Raw genomic sequence first — 20,837 nt, 5'->3', positions numbered from 1 at the left:
GTAGCTACACAAAGAAAAATACAATGAACACTGACTCATGTGTTAACCATTCAACGAAGACACTGTGTTGCCAATAGAGTTGAAGACTATGAACCCATCTTCACTGACTCACCAGAAATAATCATTATCTGAATAACTTTGGTATTCATCATTGCCTTACATTTCTTTACACTTTTGATACATATATGTGTATTTCCAAAACAAACATAGAGTGATTTTAAGACCTTTCCTTTTCACATTTTAACATCACTGAAGTTAGGATGCATCTTCCATTCCTGGATACCATATAATTACTATTACTTAAATAATATTTATTTTTTAAGAGTGCATATATTGCTGACTTCTGGCAAATACAATACCATCATCTTAGCATATATTGACTTTATAACCAGCAATCTTGCTGAAATCTATTATTAACTTGTCTTGAGATTCTGTGCAGACAACTAATGATGTTTTGTGTCTGCTGTGCAGACAACTAGTGTGCAACAACTAATGATGCTTTCGCTTCTTCATTTCTAACACTTCTAACTTTCATTTCTTTTTCTTAGTTCCTGTACCCTCTAGTACAACATCTAAGACAAGCAATGATAGCAGACATAAATATCTTTCTCCTGATGTTAAAAGGAATGGTTTTTACATCCACCATTAAGTATGATGGCTATTTTAGGTTTTTGGTACATAATTTTTTAACAGAATAAGAAAGTTCTCTGCTGTATTTCATTTACTAAGAGATTTTTATCATGAACAGGTATTTAATTGTATAAAAATACTGTCTTCGGGTTTTTCATTGTCATAAAAATTAATGTAACATAAGATTTATCCTCTTAACCCATCTGTAAGCATATAGTACAGTATTTAAACATCCCTCTCAGCATACTTACACTGCATCCATGTTTTCTTATGCTGTGTTTTCATTTCATTTCTCTTGTGGTATTTTCTAATTTCCCTGGTGACTTCTTCTTTGACCCACTGGTTAAAAGTGTGTTGTTTAACTTCCATATATTTGTGGGTTTTATAGTTTTCCTTCTGCTATTGATTTCTAGTTTTAGTCCATTGTGGTCAGAAAAGATACTTTGTATGGTTTCAATTTTCTCAAATTTAAGACTTATTTTGTGGCCTAACATGTGGTCTATCCTGCAGAATGTGCCATGCGCACTTGAAAAGAATACTGTAGTTGGGTAGAGAGTTCTGTATAAGTCTGGCAGGTCCAATTAGTCTATAGCATTCTTCAAGTTCTCTATTTCCAGATTCTTTTCAGATCATTCATATACCTCTGTTTCTTTAGGGTCAGTTTCTGGAAATTTATTTTGTTCCTCTGATTCAGCCATTTTACTGTTTCTTTATGTTCCTTATAACTTTGGGTTGCTATCCATGCACTTGAAGAAACATCTACTTCTTCCTCTTTACAAACTGGCTCACATACAGAAAAACCTTCACCAGGATGAGCCCCAGCTCGAGATTCTGGAAACTCTCAAAAGTTCCCTGTGGATATGACTTGTCTGAGCCAGTGTGTATAGATTTCTAATTAAATACATTTTCTGTTTGTTTACTTCCCAGGCGCTCATAATCTCAGCATTGCTTACTCTGGGGCCTGTCTGCTATACTGGGGTCTGTAGAGCAGCAACATGCCAACCAAGCTCTTTTTTTATTCTCAGCAGCCCCAGACTTCTACCTAGAGTACGCCCAGTTCCATGCTGTCCCAATTGGGCTAGACAGAAATGAGTTTCTCAGGCAGGCCCTGCAGAGTTGGGACACTGTACACACACCCCATTCTTCTTCTTTCCATATCGGCTTGTCTGCTGCACCAAAGGCCTTGTGGAGCAGCAGCATGCCATCTAGCTCTTGTCTAGTTCTTAGTGGTTCCCAGGCATCTAGAGTATATGGGTCCTGTCTGAGGTTTAAGATGAGCAAGAAACAAGCCCCTCAGGCACTCTCCTCCTTAAAATCTGCAACAGTGGATACCTGTTCCCTCTTCTCTCTCTCTCTCTCCCTCCCTGAGAGAGGAACTTCTGCTTCAAGCTGTATCAGCTTCTGTCTAGTGTGGCAGGGGTCCTCTGCAACAGCAGCAGGCCATCCAGCTCTTTTGGTTCTCAGTGGCCTCTAGACATCTAGAGTATGACAGGTCCCATCCATGCTCTGAGACAGGTGAAAAAGCAGCCATTTCCACAGGCTTGCTGAAAAGCGAGAAGGTTGGACATAAGGTCCATTATACTCCTTCTCTCCTCAGGGAGGACCCACAAACCAGGAGTTTCTTCCGGATCACAAGGCAGTATGATTGCAGGAGGGACTAAGTTGAAGGAGTGCCCCACCAATCTGAATACGGCTAGCTGCACACTCCCGAGGGGTGCCTTTTCATTGGTTTCTGGATTTCTCACAAAAGGAATTGGCCTGAGTATTGTTGCTGAATTGGTTTCTCTATGGGAAAAAGGGTCTGGTGCTTCCCTCAAATTCTGCCATCTTCCTGATGCTGCTTTAGATTTTCTGCATCTTTAATACATTTTCCCCCTTTCTTTGTTGTAGAAATGAATTATATAAACAATTTTTCTAATGATGAAATAAGCTATTTTACTTCTGGAATTATCCTCATTTGTGATACTTATTTATCATAGTTTCATTAGATTTGTTAATAGTTTAGGAATATTTATCCATATTCATAGCTGAGATGAACCTTTAATTTTTCTTTCTCATATTTTCCTATCTTGTTATTGTGTTACAGTTCTAGTACCCTCATAAAAAGAGGTGAAATTTACTTCTCTTTCTTCTCTTCTTTGGGAAAATGTGTATGCCTAGCAGAACTTACATATGAAACTCAAATTTCAATCTCACAAACTGCTCATAGTGTGGTATTACATTTTATTGATAGCTTTATTAAGGTATAATTTACATAGATGAAATTCATCCATTTTTAAAGTATCTGATTGAATGATTTTTAGTATATTAATAGAGTTGTGCAATTATACCAAACACTAAATTTAGAACATTTCCATCACACCAGAAAGAAACCTCATGCCCACTTACAGACATTTCTTTCCCAACTCCGTGCCTATGCAGTCTCTTATCTACTTTTTGTCTCTATAGACTTTGCCTTTTCTGGACATTCCATATAAATGAAATGTTACTGTGTTTGATCTTCAGACACTGACTTCTTCCCACTGGGCATATTTTCAAGGTTTACCCATGTTGTAGCCTGTGTCACTACTTCATTCCTTTTTTATTGCTGAATGATTACCCATTATATGGGTGTTTGATTGTTTCCACTTTTGGGCTATTATGAATAACGCTGCTATGAACATTCACGTAACAATTTTTATTTATTTTTTAATTTTTTAATATTTTATTTATTTATTTGACAGAGAGAGAGAGATCACAAGTAGGCAGAGAGGCAGGCAGAGAGAGGGGGAGAAGCAGGCTCCCTGCTGAGCAGAGAGCTCGATGCGGGGCTCCATCCCAGGACCCTGAGATCATGACCTGAGCTGAAGTCAGAGGCTTAAGCCACTGAGCCACCCAAGCACCTCTACGTACAGTTTTTATGTGAACATCTGTTTCTAGTTTCTTTGGCATACACCTAAATGGAACTCTGGATGATATGGTAGGTCTATAATTTGCCTTTTGAGGGACTGCAAACTGTTTTCCAAATTAGTGCATTACTTTCCATATCCCACCTGCAACGTATGAAAGTTTTAATTCATCCATATCCCCATCAATACTTGCTATTTTTTATCAACTTATTAGTATCAATGATCCACCTTTTAGTTTTTTTTATCTTGTCTACTGCATGTTTGCTTTCTACAATATTAAGTGTTGTCCTTATCTTAATATGTCTTAATATATTTTTATTTTCTTTGGGATTATTTAATTGCTCATTCTTAAATTGAATGTAACCAATTACACTGGTAGCTCATTAATTTTTAACCTTTCTCTAGTTTTACTGCATTTAAAGGTATACATTTCCATCTGAGTACCATCTTACCTGCACTCTGCAAGTTTTGATATCATTTAATTTGAAGTATTCTTTCATTTTTTAAATTTTCTTCTTTGATCCATTAGTTATTTGGAAATGTCTCTATAAGTTTGTATCAGAATTTTCAAAGTTAAGCTTTTAAATTGATTTCTAATTTCACTTATGTTAAACAATGTTTTTTATATGACACCAAATATTTAAAATTTGTGAAGAGCTTTTTTTGGTTTAATTTTGTGAATATTTTTGATAAATATTTAGAGCAAGTTATCTTAAAAATAGTTAAGATTTGCCATTTTTGCATTATATATTTTGAGCCCAAGTTATTAAATGTTCATATTTATATATATTAAGTGTTTATATGTTAGTTTTATATGTTCTCCTTTAGAGCAAAATTCTATGAGATGACTCTAAAAAGGATGCACATTTAACTATATTCTCCAATTCCTTTCCTTCTCTTCCCATTTCTTAGTTCCTCTCAAGGACCTACTCTAGTCAGCAGCATTTGACATCGTTAGTCATTCACTAGTCCTTGAAATCCTTTCATCATTTGGCTTTTGGACACTCCATGCTCTTGGTTTTCTTTCTACTTAACTGGCTTCTCCTTTTCTAGTCCTTTCCCTTCTGTGCAAACTCCAAAGGTTGGAGGGCCCTGGGCGCAGACCTTGGACCTCCTCTCTTTTTTATCTACCTTTACTCCCTAAGTGGGTTCCATCCAGCTTCACATTTTAAAATATGATCTAAATACTCATAACTTCAAAATTTCATACCTCTAGCCCTGGTCTCTCCTCTACATTAGACACTCAAATATCCTGCAGCTCACTTGATACCATCACTTCAGTGACAAATTGCCATTGGGTCCAGTGGTAAACTGTCAGCGACTTTAGCTCTAGGGATTTACATCTTTTTGTTGTTATGTTCTATATATTTAAATGGTGTACATTTATATTTGTTATATTTTGTCCAACTTTCTTGGTATGTTCATATGAGGATTTTTTTCTCCCACAATATTTATCATAAAATATTATCACAAATAAAGTCTATCAACTTTCTAGTCACTTTAATTAGAATACTGATAGATATTTCAATTCTTCACTTTGTTTTTTTTTTTATCTTCCCATCTAGGATTGGTCGTCAAACTCTGTGTGTTATACCATTATAAAATCCCTTGTTTTCTTTTCTTTCTACTTCTACTGGTATCCTCTAGATTTTTGTCATCTTTTGCTGTAATATTTAAACAGTCTCTTATTTGCATGTTTCCATTTAATTTCTACTTTCTCAAAGTTTAGTCTCACACCTAACTGTACAACAGTACCAACCCGAGAGCTTTTAGCAAGGTACGATCACCACCAGATATTCAGATTTAACTGGTCTAGGGTAGGGCCTGGGCGTGAGTATTTTTTTAAAGCTCGCCAGGTGAGGAGAACACATAGCTAGATTTGAGAACCACAACTATACTAGATTATTCACTAGTCTCAACAAACTTCTTTCTTGCCTTGATGCCTTTTCAAGATTTCCCTCTTCTAATGGTTTTGTTCCACTTATACAACTTTCAAAATGAAACTGTAAGTCTAAGCACAAATGCTACCTCCTCAAAAGTCTTACTAAATAATGACTATGATGAATGACTGTATTTTTCCATCCACTACATATCCATGGTGTATGTTACACACACACACACACAAACACATGATAGATAGATATTATAATTTCTTTGTATTATGATATACATGTTCACCTCTGCTAGTAGTATATTATATAAGTGTCAAAGATTATGTTTAATTCATTGTTGAGTATCCTATTATTAAGGCCTTACCTGTGTTAGGTATATTAATCTAAAACAAATCATAACAAATATATCTATCCATGTGCAAACCAAAATTTTAGGCATTTAAAACCAAACTCTAAAATACATGCATAGTTAAATATCACAATGATTCCATAGTGGGGAAAAATGTTATAATTTGTCACTTCTAGGCATATTGATATTTTAATGAGACACACTTACCTGAAAGGATACTGATGCAAAGAATAAAAACACCACTAGGAACATAAGACTGTGCAATATATTACAACACTGGCTCATTATAAACAGAAAATAAATTTCTAACTGATGCTTTCAGGTCCTATTTTCTTATCTTACTATTTTTTGTGTAAGATCACAAATGCATCTGAAAACAGAGTATAAGATGTATGATTTTACAGTACATAGCATTCTGTGTGTAATAATCATTCCTTACAAAGTCTAATATAAGACACAGACATTCTGTTAACAAATATCACTTGGTTCATCTAGAAGATAAGACATAGGAATAAGACAGTCACGTCCAATTCCACATGGATTCTCAGCTCAGATCCTGGTTTTTGCACAGTTTACCTTGCGAACATGATCCGAGTGACATTTCACAAATTCCTGGATAAATGTTGCTACACTCTGCTAGGAGAGAGACAGGCTGTGTCATGCACAGATCAATAATAGCACTGTGTTTCATCAGCTTCAAAATCAAAAGTGCTTCATCTGGCAAAAGCCATGGCCCTAGAGAATCTGACATATATAAACCGAATACCCTACAAGGAATGTGTACTACATAAGCTATTGGGGTAAGATAAAAGAAAACTCTGGAGATTAGCAATGAAGTACAATAAGGGAGTAGTTTTCTACTTCATTATTACTAGAGATATGAACACAGACCACAAAAAGGAAAATGAGGGTATTTAACATTCTACAATTGCTGACAGAAAAAAAAATAAGTCCAGTACAAATTTAACACTTCAGTCTTTTAAGTAAGAGTTACATAAATAAATATAAACCAAAGATAAATGTAAGTTTAGGAAACAATAGCAATCATATAATCTACACAAATGAAAATGTTTTATGGAGAACCATAAAATATGATCCTTTTAGAATTAAAGGGTTTCCTAAAAGACTCTTCAGATATAATGGTATCCTCAAAGTTTATATGATAGATAAACCTAAAAACCTAAGATATTTGTTGAATGGGTTATGCTGTTTTCATTAATTCAGGATCAGTCTTTTATTTGGGTTTTGATTAAGTTAATTGAAGATTAGCTGGTTAATGCAATTGGACAAGAGCTGAAACAAATTTGAAAATTCAAATCCTAAAAATGAACCTGCTTTAAGATTGCAGTTGCCAAAAAAGTTTCTGAAAACAAAATTTGCTGTTGGAGAATTTACCTTCATCTAACTCAGAGGGCAAGGGAATCAAGAATTCATCAAGATATCAGAAGACGTAATAATGCTTAATCACAAAATAAACAGCAGTCTATATTTACGACACGTATGTGGAAATATTACACATAAACTCTAAGATTACTTGGGGACACTCCAGTTGAGGAGTTACAGAAAAAGCAGATTAAAGGCTATTAGGCAGCAATGGCTTAGCGTGAAAGTCTAGCTCTCCAGCCCATATTTTATAAAGCATCTCTTCTGTAACTTTTGGAAATATTGTTATGCCCCTAGGGATTGGTTAGTACTGTTATTAATATAGAGAAATAGCATTTTGGGGGGACAAAAAGGAGTATCTTTTCCCTACAGAAAACATGTAGGGCCATTTTGCAAATCAGGGTTTGGAAAATTAAATGCTTAGAGTTATAAGAATGGCAACACAAATAAGTGAAGTGGGCCTAGTAGGATTTTTGACAAAAAGAAGAGAGTATGCCTCATTCTCCTTGAAAGCACCATAAGACTAATACTGCTGACTCTCATATCAAAACCATAACTCCCAATACTTTCACGATGTTATATAGTTTATCAATTGATCTGTCAACTTTTTAGTCCTTTCCTACAATGTTTTCTATGCCTTCACTTCCTCAATATAAATGAATATTCATTCTTGACTTACCTGTTCTTCTAATTCTCAAATTGATTCTCTAGTTCCTATTCACAAGTCTGTAGGATATTTTCACTTACATGACACATAACCACCTCAACTTAATAAATTACAACAGAATTATTTTTTGCTAAACTTAGAAAAGGAGAATGGCTCTGGGAAATGTTGTATGCAAGAAGTGATATTATGAACTAGACTTTAAGTGATGTGCTAGATTTAGAATGACGTAAAGAAAAGAGGAAGGTACTTGAAGTAGAAAACAATTTTTTAATGTTGATAAGAATATGCAATATCAGATCAGAGTCTCGGTAAAAACTAGTCATAAATCAATCTTCATTCTTTCATTGAGAATGTACTATGACCTTAAATATACAGGATTCTGTGAACATTATCAAAGAAGTATAACATACGGTTTTTGTCTTTTAGGAGTGAATTAACTACTAGATCTGACAAAATTCACAAATGGTAAACTTTAAAACTATTAAACTTAATGTTGTAAAAAAAATCAGCTTAGAAAAGTAGAAAGACTATGAAGTTAAGATCAAGAGATAGCTCTAGGTTACAACCCTAGAATGCCAACTCAGCTTGATCTTAAGCAATTTATTTCAATTCTTTAAGTCTTAATTGCACCACACCTAATATAATATGAGGATACTATCCTCCTCATAGGTTGATAAAACGACTCAAGAGATAAAAATCAATTAATGCAGTCCTTCACATCAACAGCCTAAACAATAAAAATCACATGACTACATCAATAGATGCAGAAAGTCATTTGACAAATTCAACACACATTTATAGTAAGAACTCTCAGTAAATTAGGAATAGAGGGGAGCATTCTCAACTTCATAAAGATTATCTATAAGAGCCCTATAAGAAACATCACACTTAATGATGAGAAACTTGAAGCATTTCCACTTAGATCAGGTGCAAGGCAAGAGGTCTCCTCTCATCCTGGCTTTTTGTCATACTCGAAGTTCTAGCTAAGTCAGCAAAATGAGAAAATAAAGTGAAAAGTATACAGAGTCAGAGGAAAGAAATAAAGCTGTCTTTATTCACAGATTTGACTGTCAATGCAGAATACCTAAAAGGATCAACAAAAAAACTCCTAGACCAACTAAGTGATTGTGTCACAGTTGATAGATAAAAGGTTAATATATGAAAGTCAATCCCTTTCCTATATACCAGCAGTGAACAAGTAGATTTAAAAGCAAAATATCCCATTTACATTAGCACACCTAAAAAGTAAATACTTTAATATATATCTAACAAAAGATGTACAATGTTTATATGAGAAAAACTAAAATTGGGGCACCTGGGTGGCTCAGTGGGTTAAGCCTCTGCCTTTGGCTCAGGTCATGATCCCAGGGGCCTGGGATCGAGTCTCGCATTGGGCTCTCTGCTCAGCAGGGAGCCTGCTTCTCCTCATCTCTCTGTCTGTCTCTCTACCTGTTTGTGATCTCTTTCTCTGTCAAATAAATAAATAAAATCTTTAAAAAAAAAAGAACTAAAATAGTCTGAGAAATGAAGTCGAAGAACTAAATAAATGGAGATATTCTATGTTCATGGAAAGAAAGGTACAATATTGTCAAGACGTTAGTTCTTCCCAATTGGTTCTATAGATTCACTGCAATCGTAATCAAAATTCCAGCATGTAAATATTGATAAACTGATCTTAAAGTTCATATGAAGAGGCAAAAGATCCAGATTAGTCAATATAGTACTGAAGGAAAACAACAAAGTTGGAAGATTTAACACTACTACCTGATTTCAAGACTCACTATAAAGTTACACTAATCAAAACATGTGGTACTGGTAAAAGAATAAATAGGTCAATGGAACATAATAGACACCCCGGAAATAAACCCACATAAGTAGAGTCAATTGATCTTTGAGGAAAAAGCAAAGGCAATGCAATGCAGATAAAATAGCCTCTACAACAAAATGTGCTAGAACATTTGGGCATCTACAGGCAAAATAAAAAAATAAAAATTTTAAAAATCTAGACACAGAAGACGGACTTTATTCCTTCACAAAAAATAATTCAAAATGAATCACAGACCTAAGTGTAAAACACAAGGCTAAAAAATTCCTTAAAGATAAAATAGGAGAACTTCTAAGTGATCTAGGGTATGGTGATCACCCTTTAGATACACCAAAAGCATGATCCATGAAAAAAATAATTGATAAGCTGAACTTCATTACGATTCAAAACTTCTGCTCGACAAAGCACAGTGTTGAGAGAATGAGAAGGCCCATTCTACTATAGACTGGAAGCAAATATTTACAAAAGACACATCTGATAAAGGGCTTTTTCCAAAATACAGAAAGAACTCCTAAAACTCAGCAGTAAGGAAAAAAAGAATCCAATTAAAAAGTGGGCAAGAGACCCAAATAGACATCTTACCAAAGAAGATAAACAGATGGGAAATAAGCATATAAAAAGATATTCCACATCATATATCATCAGGGAAATACAAATTAAAACAACCATGAAATAACACTATACACTTTCAGAATGGCCCAAATCCACCACACTGTCAACATCAAATGGTAGTGAGAATGTGGGGCAATGGGAATCTCATTCCTTGCTGCTGGGAATCAAAATGGTACAGTTAACTTTGGAAGACAGCTTGGCAGTTTCTTACAAAACTAAATATATTTTTACCATATGATATAGCAATTACATTTCTTGGTATTTGCCCAAAGGCATTGTGTGCACACAAGAACCTTTATGGGGATGTTTATAGTAGCTTTATTCATAATTGCCAAAGCATGGAAGTAATCAAGATGTCCTTCAGTAGGTGAGGAGATACATAAATTGTGGTACATGAGACAATGGAATATTATTCAACACTAAAAAGAAATGAGCCACAAAAAAACTTGGGTGCATATTATTATGAGGGAGGAAACTTAGGTGCATATTATTATGAGAAAGAAGTCAGTCTGAAAACTCTTTATATTACAGGATTCCAACTATATGACATTCTGCAAAAGGCAAAGTTATGGAGATAATAAAAAAAAAAATCTGCAGTTGCCAGGGATTGGAGTGGGGTGGGAGGATAAATAGGCAAGACATAGAGGATTTTTAGGGCAGTGAAAATGAATACATGAATAGATTTGTGTCATTATATATTTTTTCCAAACCCAGGGAATGTACAATATAGCAAGAGTGAACTGCAAGTTAAACTATGCATTTTGAGTAATTATGATGTATCAATGTAGGTTCATCAATTGCAATAAATGTACCTCTCTGATGGGGATACTGACAATGAGGGAGTCTACGCATATGTGGAGGCATGGGATATATGAGAAATCTCAGTACCTTCTTTTCAATTTTGCTGTGAACCTAAAACTACCCTTTCCAAAATAAAATTCTAATAAAAGAACACACAGTTTCTTTGCTCTCAAGTTCTACCTTCCACAAAACACTAAAACACAGTTCATCCAAGTTCTTTGATATTTTATAACAAAGATTGCCTTCCCTCTAGTTTCCAAAAACATGTTTCTCATTTTCATCTGAAACCTCTCCAGAATACCCTTAATGTCTCTATTTCTAGTACATACCTCAAAACCCTTGCAACAAGTACCCATTACATAGTTCCAAAGCTGCTTCTTCCACATTTTTAGGTATTTGTTACAACAGCACTCAAGTGGCAGTACCAAAATCTGCATTACTCTGCTTGGGTTGCTACAATAACAACAAAACCCCCATAGACTCTGTGGCTTAAACAAGTGACATTTAATATCTTCCAATTCTGGAGGCTGAAAGTATGAGATGCCAGCATGGTCAGGTTCTATTGAGAGCTCTCTACCTATAAGGTCACTAAACCCAACATAAGGGCATGACCTCAACTAAACGTAATTACCTCACAACGGCCCCATCCCCAAAAAACGCAATATTAAGAATTAGGTCAAAATTCAACATATGAATTTCAGGCAACATACCTCAATCATAGTGATAATAAACCTCTTGAAATCCATTTTGTTAAATAAATACAGAAAGGAAATTAATAAAATAACTCAGCTATTAATATATGAATTAATGGTACAGATTATTCTACTTTCTCTAAACATATTATTTCAGGGGAAGGCTTATTAGAAAATAAATTTTACAGTATATAAAATTCCACAAAAATCTATGTTTCATATTTACCAGCTGATATCTTATATAAAATTATTTAATACCTATACAAAACATTCAAAAGGTTTTTAAAAGGTGGTTTTATAGCTAAAGTTGCATTTTCTTTTATAATATGGGTTCTAGTAGTTTGCTTCTATGAGTTAAGGCTGTTTAAATCTACATGATGAAACAATGTGGTTATAAACGAGTTTACACAGCCATAATACAATTAAGTAATGTTACTGGAACAAAAGAGGATGACATTTACATCTTGTTGTTCTTAAGATTTGGGACTCATTTTTTTCACACTTTTCAGATAAATTATGAGTAACTGTCTTGGCAAGTTACTCCTAACAGAGAATGACTGAGGTTCGATCTCATGACCCTGAGACCATGACCTAAGCCAAAACCAGAAGTTGGACATAACCAATTGAGCCACCCAGGCACCCCTCTTTTTACCTAAGAACTTTATCTGCATAACAGAACATCTGTTTTCCAAACATCTCTGACCTTCATGTGAAAGGCCTTCCTCCCTTTGAATCCCAGACCGCAACCTAATTCTTTAGCTCAGGATGTTTTATAAGCTTCAATTACCTAGCTGCTTTTTGGGTTTCATGTTTTTATGGAGGTCTAATACATACAAAATTAAATTATTTTTCTCCTGTTAATTTGTCTTATGACACTTTAATTATTAGAGAAGTCAAATAACCTAGAAGGAAGTAGAATAAATTTTTTTGCCCTTACAATCTATATAGAGTATAGATTAGGAGTTGCCTAGAGCTGGCAGAGATGGGGAAGGATAATAGATAAAGGGTACAGAGTCCCTTTATGAAGTTATGAAAATGTTCCAAAATTGATTTTGGTGATAGCTGCACAATTTTGTCTACATTGTAACAACCATTTAATTAAATGAGAGAATTATATGGTATATGAATTATCTCTCATTAAAGCTATCACAAAAAAATTAATAGCGGGTGATTTAAATACTTCACACTCAATAACTGATAGAACTAGACAGAAAATCAGCAAAAATAATAGAAAAGTTGAACATCATTATTAACCAACTAAACTCAACAGATATATATATAGAACATTCAATCCAACAACAGCAGAATACACATTCTTCTCAAGTGCACATGGAATATTCTACAGTGTCTACTACCTGTTAGGCCAGAAAACAAGTCTTAATAATTTTTAAAAACCCAGATCATAGAAAGTAACTTTCAGAGTACGTTTGGAACATGGGTCAGATTTGGTTATAAGGCTACTTTGGGAATGAAGCCAGAACACAGTTCCTATTGATATTCATATAGCTAGCATAATAGTAATCCTTTATAATTAAAACATTTAGTTAGTATTGCTTGGATGAAAGCACTAGATAATATAAGTAGAGGATTTAAGCATAATTTAAAATCATGTATGATAGTGATTTAAAAGTGGCTCAGTGGGTTAAGCCGCTGCCTTTGGCTCGGGTCATGATCTCAGGGTCCTGGGATCGAGTCCCACATGGGGCTCTCTGCTCAGCAGGGAGCCTGCTTCCTTCTCTCTCTCTCTGCCTCTCTGCCTACTGTGATCTCTCTCTGTCAAATAAATAAATAAAATCTTTTAAAAAAATTATTTTCTAAAATTATGAATTCTTCTGTATAAGACAAATTTTCAACAAATCATTATTTTTTATAAGCAAATACCTTTAAGAATAGAAATGTAAAGAACAATCTTTCATTTTCATTTGCTTTAAAATTAAATTATGATAACCAGCAATGTTATAATGTATCTAAAAACTGCTAGAGAAAACTCAATTCACCTGAGTTTAACAAAAGCATAGATAAGTTATAGGAACACATTAAAATAGATATTTATGTTCAAATCCTCACATGTTATACTAGTATTTGCAAAGAGGAACAGCGGCAATTACTATTTAAATAATTTGATTATAATGAAAAATTCAAAGTTTTAGACATGGGCAAATGGACAACCTAAATGCATTTATGAAGCCTATTCTTAAAATCCAAGTTATACCCCAATAAAAAACACAAATATGAACAGAACAACACATGTAAAACAAAATATCCACCCTTATAATAGAGACTATTATAATTAATTTTTAAAGTTTCTTTACCTTTATTGTCTGTCTGCTCATTTGATATCGTTGATCAGACACTTGCTGTTGCTGAAGGAGTTTTTCATTGATTTCTTTATATTCTTTGACAGACAATTCTGCTGTTTTTTTGGCATTCTGAAGTACACTGTTTTGTTGTTGTAAGGATACAATACGTTCTCGTAATAAAATAATATTGCTACTTGATTTCTGAACAGTTATATTTTTCCACTTTTCTCTGTTAACTATAAAAATAATGTTTGTAATATTTTTTTTAAAAACACAATAAATTAAAAAGACATTGTTAATTTCATATACATTCTTACCTCTGATAGGAACTGTTGTATGTGAACTCTTTTGTATATTACCATTCTTCTTTTGAAAAGTTGTTTTTTTGGCATTCTTGTAATGAAAATAATTCTAAATTTGAAGGTTTTATAAAAATTAGATTATTACTCAAAAAGAACTTCAAGTGAATGAACATAATAAATCATATTATTTCTTTACCTAAAAATATATTTATCTATGCAGGCTAAAAAATTTAAACAGTAAAATTCTATAACTGATACCAAGAACTCATAAATTAACATAATATGTGCATTAAAGTTGAACTAGAAAAAAAAGAAGTTGATCTAGGAGGCACAACACACAAATACAAAAATCAATCCAAAAGTGGTAGAAATTTAACCTACGGACAGTTTAAAGATCTATGAGGAAATATAATAAAAGCAATAAAAATAAAATAAGAATATTAAATAACTTATGGCTCTATATATCACTATATATATACATATATATATATATACACATATACACACACACATATATATGTATATATACTGAAAATATATAAAGTACCATATGGTTTCAGTAAGTCCTGTTATTACTTCATTCCTCAAAATATTTTTGAAATACTTCATTTGAACTTCTTTAGAGTCAGTATATAAGATAGATTTTTTTATATGTTTCATTGTTGGGGTGCCTGGGTGGCTCAGTGGGTTAAAGCCTCTGCCTTTGGCTCAGGTCATGATCCCAGAGTCCTGGGATCGAGCTGCATATTGGGCTCTCTGCTCAGCAGGGAGCCTGCTTCCTCCTCTCTTTCTGCCTGCCTCTCTGCCTACTTGTGATCTCTGTCTGTCAAATAAATAAATAAAATCTTAAAAAAAAATAAATGTTTCATTGTTTTATGAAGATTCAAGTGCCAGTGATGTACTAAGCACTATAAAAATGTCCCAAACAAAACCAGTATTAGTCACCAGGCTTGGTATCAAATTATCTGGACCTAAGATAAAAATAATTGGGCTTCCATTTCCAGGATTATTTCTGACTAGATATACAGAAAAAAATTTTTTTAAGATTTTATATATTTAAAGAGAGAGAGAGCACACACACAAGTGGGGCGGAGGGGCAGAGGAACAGACAGAGAGAGAGTCTTAAGCAGACTCTAAGCTGAGTGTGGAGCCTGAGGCTCACCATCATGAGATCATAACTGAGTCAAAACCAAGAGTCTGACTTTCAAGTGACTGAGCTACTCAGATGCCCGCAAAGAAGTTCAGGAAAATCTTAAACATTGAAATTAGCACACTTAAAGTTTGTTTTTTTTTTTAACATGGCAAAATGTTAAAGACATTCTGATGTCACAAGTTAGGAATATAGGAATAGGAATCCTAAAACACATGCAACCAATAAAGTGGCCAGGAAAATATATGACAATCAATAATCTTTGAACTTGAAATTTCACGTATATAGCAACAAAAAACATAAAAGGCAATGAAAGATGGCCTAAGCCCCCAACTCAAGATGAGAAATTGTAGAATGTAGAATATAGTGTGTACAAATAGTTTGTCATTCTCTCTCTTTTTTTTTTTTTTCCCTCCCTGCATAATATTACATGGAACGGATGTATCACAGTTTAACCGTTCAGCTATTGAAGGACATTCTGGTTGTTGCCAGTTTTCAGCTATTAGAAATAAAGTTGTTATGCCCATTCATGTACAGGTTTTTTTGGGTAAACACAAATTTCCATTTTTCTGGGATAAGTGTCGAAGAGGCAAATAGTTGGGTTGTTTGATAAATGTATGATTAGTTCCTTTTTTTTTTTTTTTAAAGATTTTATTTAGTTGTCAGAGAGAGATAGAGAGGACAGCAGGCAGAGTGGTAGGCAAAGGGAGAAGCAGCCCGATGTGGTACATGATTCCAGGACTCCAGGATTGTGACCAGAGGGAAGGCAGATGCTTAACTGACTGAGCCACTCAGGTGTCCCTTTTTTTTTTAAGAGTCTATTTGTTAGAGAGAGAGAGCACAGTGGGGAGGAACAGAGGGAGAGAAGCAGACCCCACTGAGCACAAAGCCTGATGTGGGACTCGATCCTAGGACCCCGGGATCATGACCTGAGCCAAAAGCAGGTGATTAACCAGCTAAGCCACCTAGGCACCTCATCCTTTTTTTTTTTTAAGAAACTGCCAACTGTTTCCCAGAGTGCCCTGCCACTTTATATTCACACTAACATTATATGTGAGATGCACTCTCTCTGCATCCTCGTCAGCATTTGGTATTCTCACTCTTCTTCATTTTAGCTGTTTCAAAAGATAAGTATCCCAATAGGGTCTTAATCTGCATTTCCGTAATGGTTAGTAATGTTGGAAATCTTTACGTGTATTTATTTGCCTTCCATTTATCTTCTCAATGAAATGTCTGTTCATGTTTTTTACTCCATCTTCTAACTAGATTATTTGAATGTCTACCAATGAGTTTTGACAAAATCTTTAAATATTCAAAATCTGGGTCCTTTATCATATACACGGTTTGTAACACTTCCTGCATTGTATGGCATATCTTTTTATCCTCAAAAGTGGGCCTTCCGGGACGCCTGGGTGGCTCAGCTGGTTAAGCAGCTGCCTTCGGCTCAGGTCATGATCCCAGCGTCCTGGGATCGAGTCCCACATCGGGCTCCTTGCTCTGCACGGAGCCTGCTTCTCCCTCTGCCTCTGCCTACCACTCTGTCTTCTTGTGCTCACTCTCGCTCCTCTCTCTCTGACAACTAAATAAATAAAATCTTTAAAAAAAAAAAAAAGTGGGCCTTCCAAGACCAAAATTTCTTAATTTTAATTAAGTCTAATTTATTGATATTTTCTTTTAGGTAACATAATCTAAAACCTAATAAGCTAATTATCACCTATTTTTTTTTGGCTAAGATATACATACCTTAAGATTCATATTTAGGAAAATAATATCTATTTCCATTTTCAACTATACAAGTTTGTAACAAATTGATACTTAAAAATTATTAAAAAGTTGTGTATTTCCACTATATATTTCAAAGAAAAACATTTTCTAAGGATTCAGATTAAATCACTGGTCATGAAATTTAAGTTATAAAGCACAAGATAAAATTAAAAACATAGCTTATAATTAAGTAACACTGTGTCATATACCTTTGGGGTCTTGCCATCTGTATTTGAATAAATTCGTACCATTTCTTTTCCTTGCATTTGGCTGTCTTCCGTTTGGTCACCCTCTTTCTGGTCTCTTCCATCCTCTATAGGACTTATCTTCTGGGATGTTTCTACAATAATTGTTCCTAAATCTTGAGAGGTCTGTCCTTCAGAATCACTGCTTTTAGAAAAAAATGGAACATAAAATTCAGGAAGAAGAGTTGTTAAATGTACCTCTTTTAAGTTCAAGATCAAAAACCATTATAGCACATACTGCATATAAAGCTATAAGTTTAATCTGAGCATTTATTGGTTTTCTATGTTAAGAAAATCAGTCTAAATATGTTGTACAGTCTATTATTTCTGTGGATTCCATACATGGCCTCTAACTTATTAAGATGAATAAGCAAGTACAAGTAGGACTTCTTTAGCCTGATGGGGCATCTACATTGGTGACTGAAATTTGAGCATCAGTTAAGTGGAGACCTATTACTGCAGTAAAATTAGCAGACTCAGTAAGCAAGCACTGGCCTGGGACTTGAGTTCTGGCTATATGGCTCTTTCAGTTACTTACTGTCTCTGGACAATGTTTCTTCATCTGATAAATGTTATATTGTATCAGGGGTCCTGCTTTTTTTCACAACCAAATGTCCTCTTTGTTATAATTCCCTTATGTGCACCATATTTGAAAAGTGTATCCATCAAAGAAAAAGAGTATGCCTATTGAAAAATAGTTCAATGTCATAGTTACTTGTCACCCAGATGAAAAGAAACTAAATGTTAAAAAAAAGTTTCCAAAATTGTGAAATCTCATCAAGAAATTAGAATACCCAGTATCAAATGCCTAGTAATACCACTTCTGTAGTATTTCTACCAAGTGTTAACTCAGGAAGCACATGTTTTAACAATGCCAGGGGTGGAAGCACTTACAACTTTCTGAGATAGGGCAGAAAGCTTTAACAATTCCGACAGAAAAATTTTCCCTTCGTCTGGGACAATCTCTGAATTTCTGAGGCTGATCCCAGTTCCATCTCCTATGTCCATTCAATTCTGAAAAATGCCTGGTAAGCTCCAATTATATGCCAGGTACTTTTCCAGGCATAAAGGACAAAGTAGCAAGTGAATAAAGGAGATAAAAATCCCTGCCCTTATGTACCTTTCATCCTAATGGGGTGAGTTCAGATAACAAGAAAAATAAGTAAAATCTATATTATGTTAACAGCTGGTATTAATGGAAGGAAAATAAAAGTGTTGAGGTTGAGTAGAACATACAAATAAGTACAATCCCTTTTCCATATGGATGATCTCTTAACTATTTTGATACGGTCATTTGATGCTTAAAACATCTCAAGAAAAACATCCCTAGCTTATTCAAATATTCCTATTATGTGTGCTTTTGAGATGCTTTTCCACCCTGGTCACTCTTGAATATGCTCCGCCTTATCTTCATGGAGCGTTATGTCCAGAATTCAATTTCATATTCCAAGTATACTATGTGAATTCCTTAGTAGAACTCCTGGTAGATGCAAACTAAAATTATGCAAGCTTTTCTGACATGTATATTGTACTGTAGACTCATACGAGATTTAATTAAAAACCTCTTACAATATTTGTATGTATACTCTTGCAAAGTCTTATATTTTTCACACTGTATCATTGAGCAATTGGCAGTTTCCAGCTAAGTAACGGACCTTGCAGTCTTCCACATTACTCTATCTTCCCAATCTATTGCTATCTTCGGGGATTTTTATTCAATTTTGTAAAGTATTTTCTATACCTTTCAACATCATTTTATTCACAAATTTGACCAACATGCTTTGCTGAAATCCTGCTTTTCTTTCTCAAGATATTAACAACTCTTTCTGATGAACACTCATCTCTGAATGAGCATTGATAAAATGTATTTTTGTATCAACACCCATAGAATGCAGGCTGTGCCAATGGCCTGGCCCACATCAGAAATCTGACTTAAGTCTGCTGCCCTTATGGTAAATACCTTACCATCAAGGAAACTACCCTCCAACACAACTTTAGCCAACTTACCCTACCCTAGACAACAGGACATATTGGCTTTATAAAAAAAATAATCCCTGACCTCAAGCTAACCATGCCCTGTTTTCTGCACTACTACTACTTCTTTTTTTTTTTTAAGATTTTATTTATTTATTTGAGGGAGGGACAAAGGGAGAAGCAGGCTCCCGCTGAGCAGGGAGTCCGACACGGATCTCGATCCCAGGACTCCAGGATCATGACCTGAGCCCACAGCAGATACTTAACTAACTGAGCCACCCAGGTGCCCCTGCACTACTTCTATAAAACTCCCTCTTTCCCAAAATCCTTAGGAAGAGTGTGCCATAGCTTGCTAGGCACAATACTCCCCCAGTCCATGGACTGTTTTCTCTTGAATAAAGGACTTCAAACTTGTTACGAAATTGTATTATTTTTGTCATTTGACAGCATGTCTTTATAATGCTGTTCAACTATGAGAAATGAACATTCATAAATATATAAATGTTAATAAGCTAATAATTATATGATATAGTATTTTATATACATATATAAAGGACAAGGTTCTATTTTTCTGTTTTCCAAGTACATTTCTTATATTTCAGACTATGAAAAGCTAAAAGAAATAGAATGTTCTAAAGTCCTGAGGCTCCCCTGTGGGATTTCTAATTGTTTGAGAATTTTTTTGCAGCTGAGTGATTCCTGAGAATGTTCTGTCAGGCAGGAAATGTAACACTTAATCGTCACAGTATAAAATCAAGTTTCACCGCTAAGCAACTTAAATGACAATCTTGTGTTTTAAGAGATACTGTGATACATCTCCCAAAATATGTGACCATCTGCACAAGCACTAATGTGATGAAATTAGAATTGACTGTGTTACTTAGCTTTCATGTATTTATTCGTGTATATATATACTCACACATGAGTAAACCCCAGCACTTCTATTATGAAGAGTGGAAAGATCACCGGCTGAGACATAATTAGTAGCTGAAACTAGAATTTCCTTGAAGACATAGATAAATGCTTAGTGAGTTTTAAGCTAAGGAGGATTTTATCTCTAATGGCTTTTGAGAATGAGGAAGAAACCCTTACAAAAAGTAAAAAAGAAATGGGAATACAGATTTGGTCCTTCTTCCTCACCTTCATCAATTTTTTTTTAAAGATTTTATTTATTTATTGGAGAGAGAAAAAGAGAGATCACGAGCGGGGTGATGGGGGTACGCAAAGGAAGAGCAATAAGCAGACTCTCCACTGAGCAAGGAGCCTGATGCGGAACTTGATTCCAGGACCCCGGGGTCATGACCTGAGCCAAAGGAAGACACTTAAGTGACTGAGCTTTCCAGGTGCCCTGTTTTTAAGTTTT

At 34.6% G+C, this 20,837-nt stretch overlaps 1 protein-coding gene across 5 annotated transcripts in view; it reads right to left on the bottom strand.

The window, feature by feature from the left end:
- CNTLN (centlein) overlaps window positions 1-20,837 on the bottom strand; it is a 289,645-nt gene that overhangs the window by 58,378 nt on the left and 210,430 nt on the right. For 3 of the 5 annotated variants that reach the window (XM_004765706.3, XM_013063113.2, XM_045079653.1), the window contains 3 exons: window positions 17,465-17,645; window positions 14,357-14,450; window positions 14,052-14,275 (listed from right to left, as the gene is read on the bottom strand). In XM_004765706.3, the coding sequence (XP_004765763.1) occupies window positions 14,052-14,275; window positions 14,357-14,450; window positions 17,465-17,645 (499 nt within the window). The remainder of the gene's footprint in view (window positions 1-14,051; window positions 14,276-14,356; window positions 14,451-17,464; window positions 17,646-20,837) is intronic. The other 2 variants (XM_013063112.2, XM_013063111.2) reach the window with 2 other exon arrangements.

Source organism: Mustela putorius, unplaced genomic scaffold (assembly GCF_011764305.1).
Source record: "Mustela putorius furo isolate JIRA1106 unplaced genomic scaffold, ASM1176430v1.1 tig00000421_pilon_pilon_pilon, whole genome shotgun sequence".
NCBI lineage: Eukaryota > Metazoa > Chordata > Mammalia > Carnivora > Mustelidae > Mustela > Mustela putorius.
Note: the sequence above shows the minus strand (reverse complement) of the source record. Positions and strands in the feature narration are given on the sequence as shown.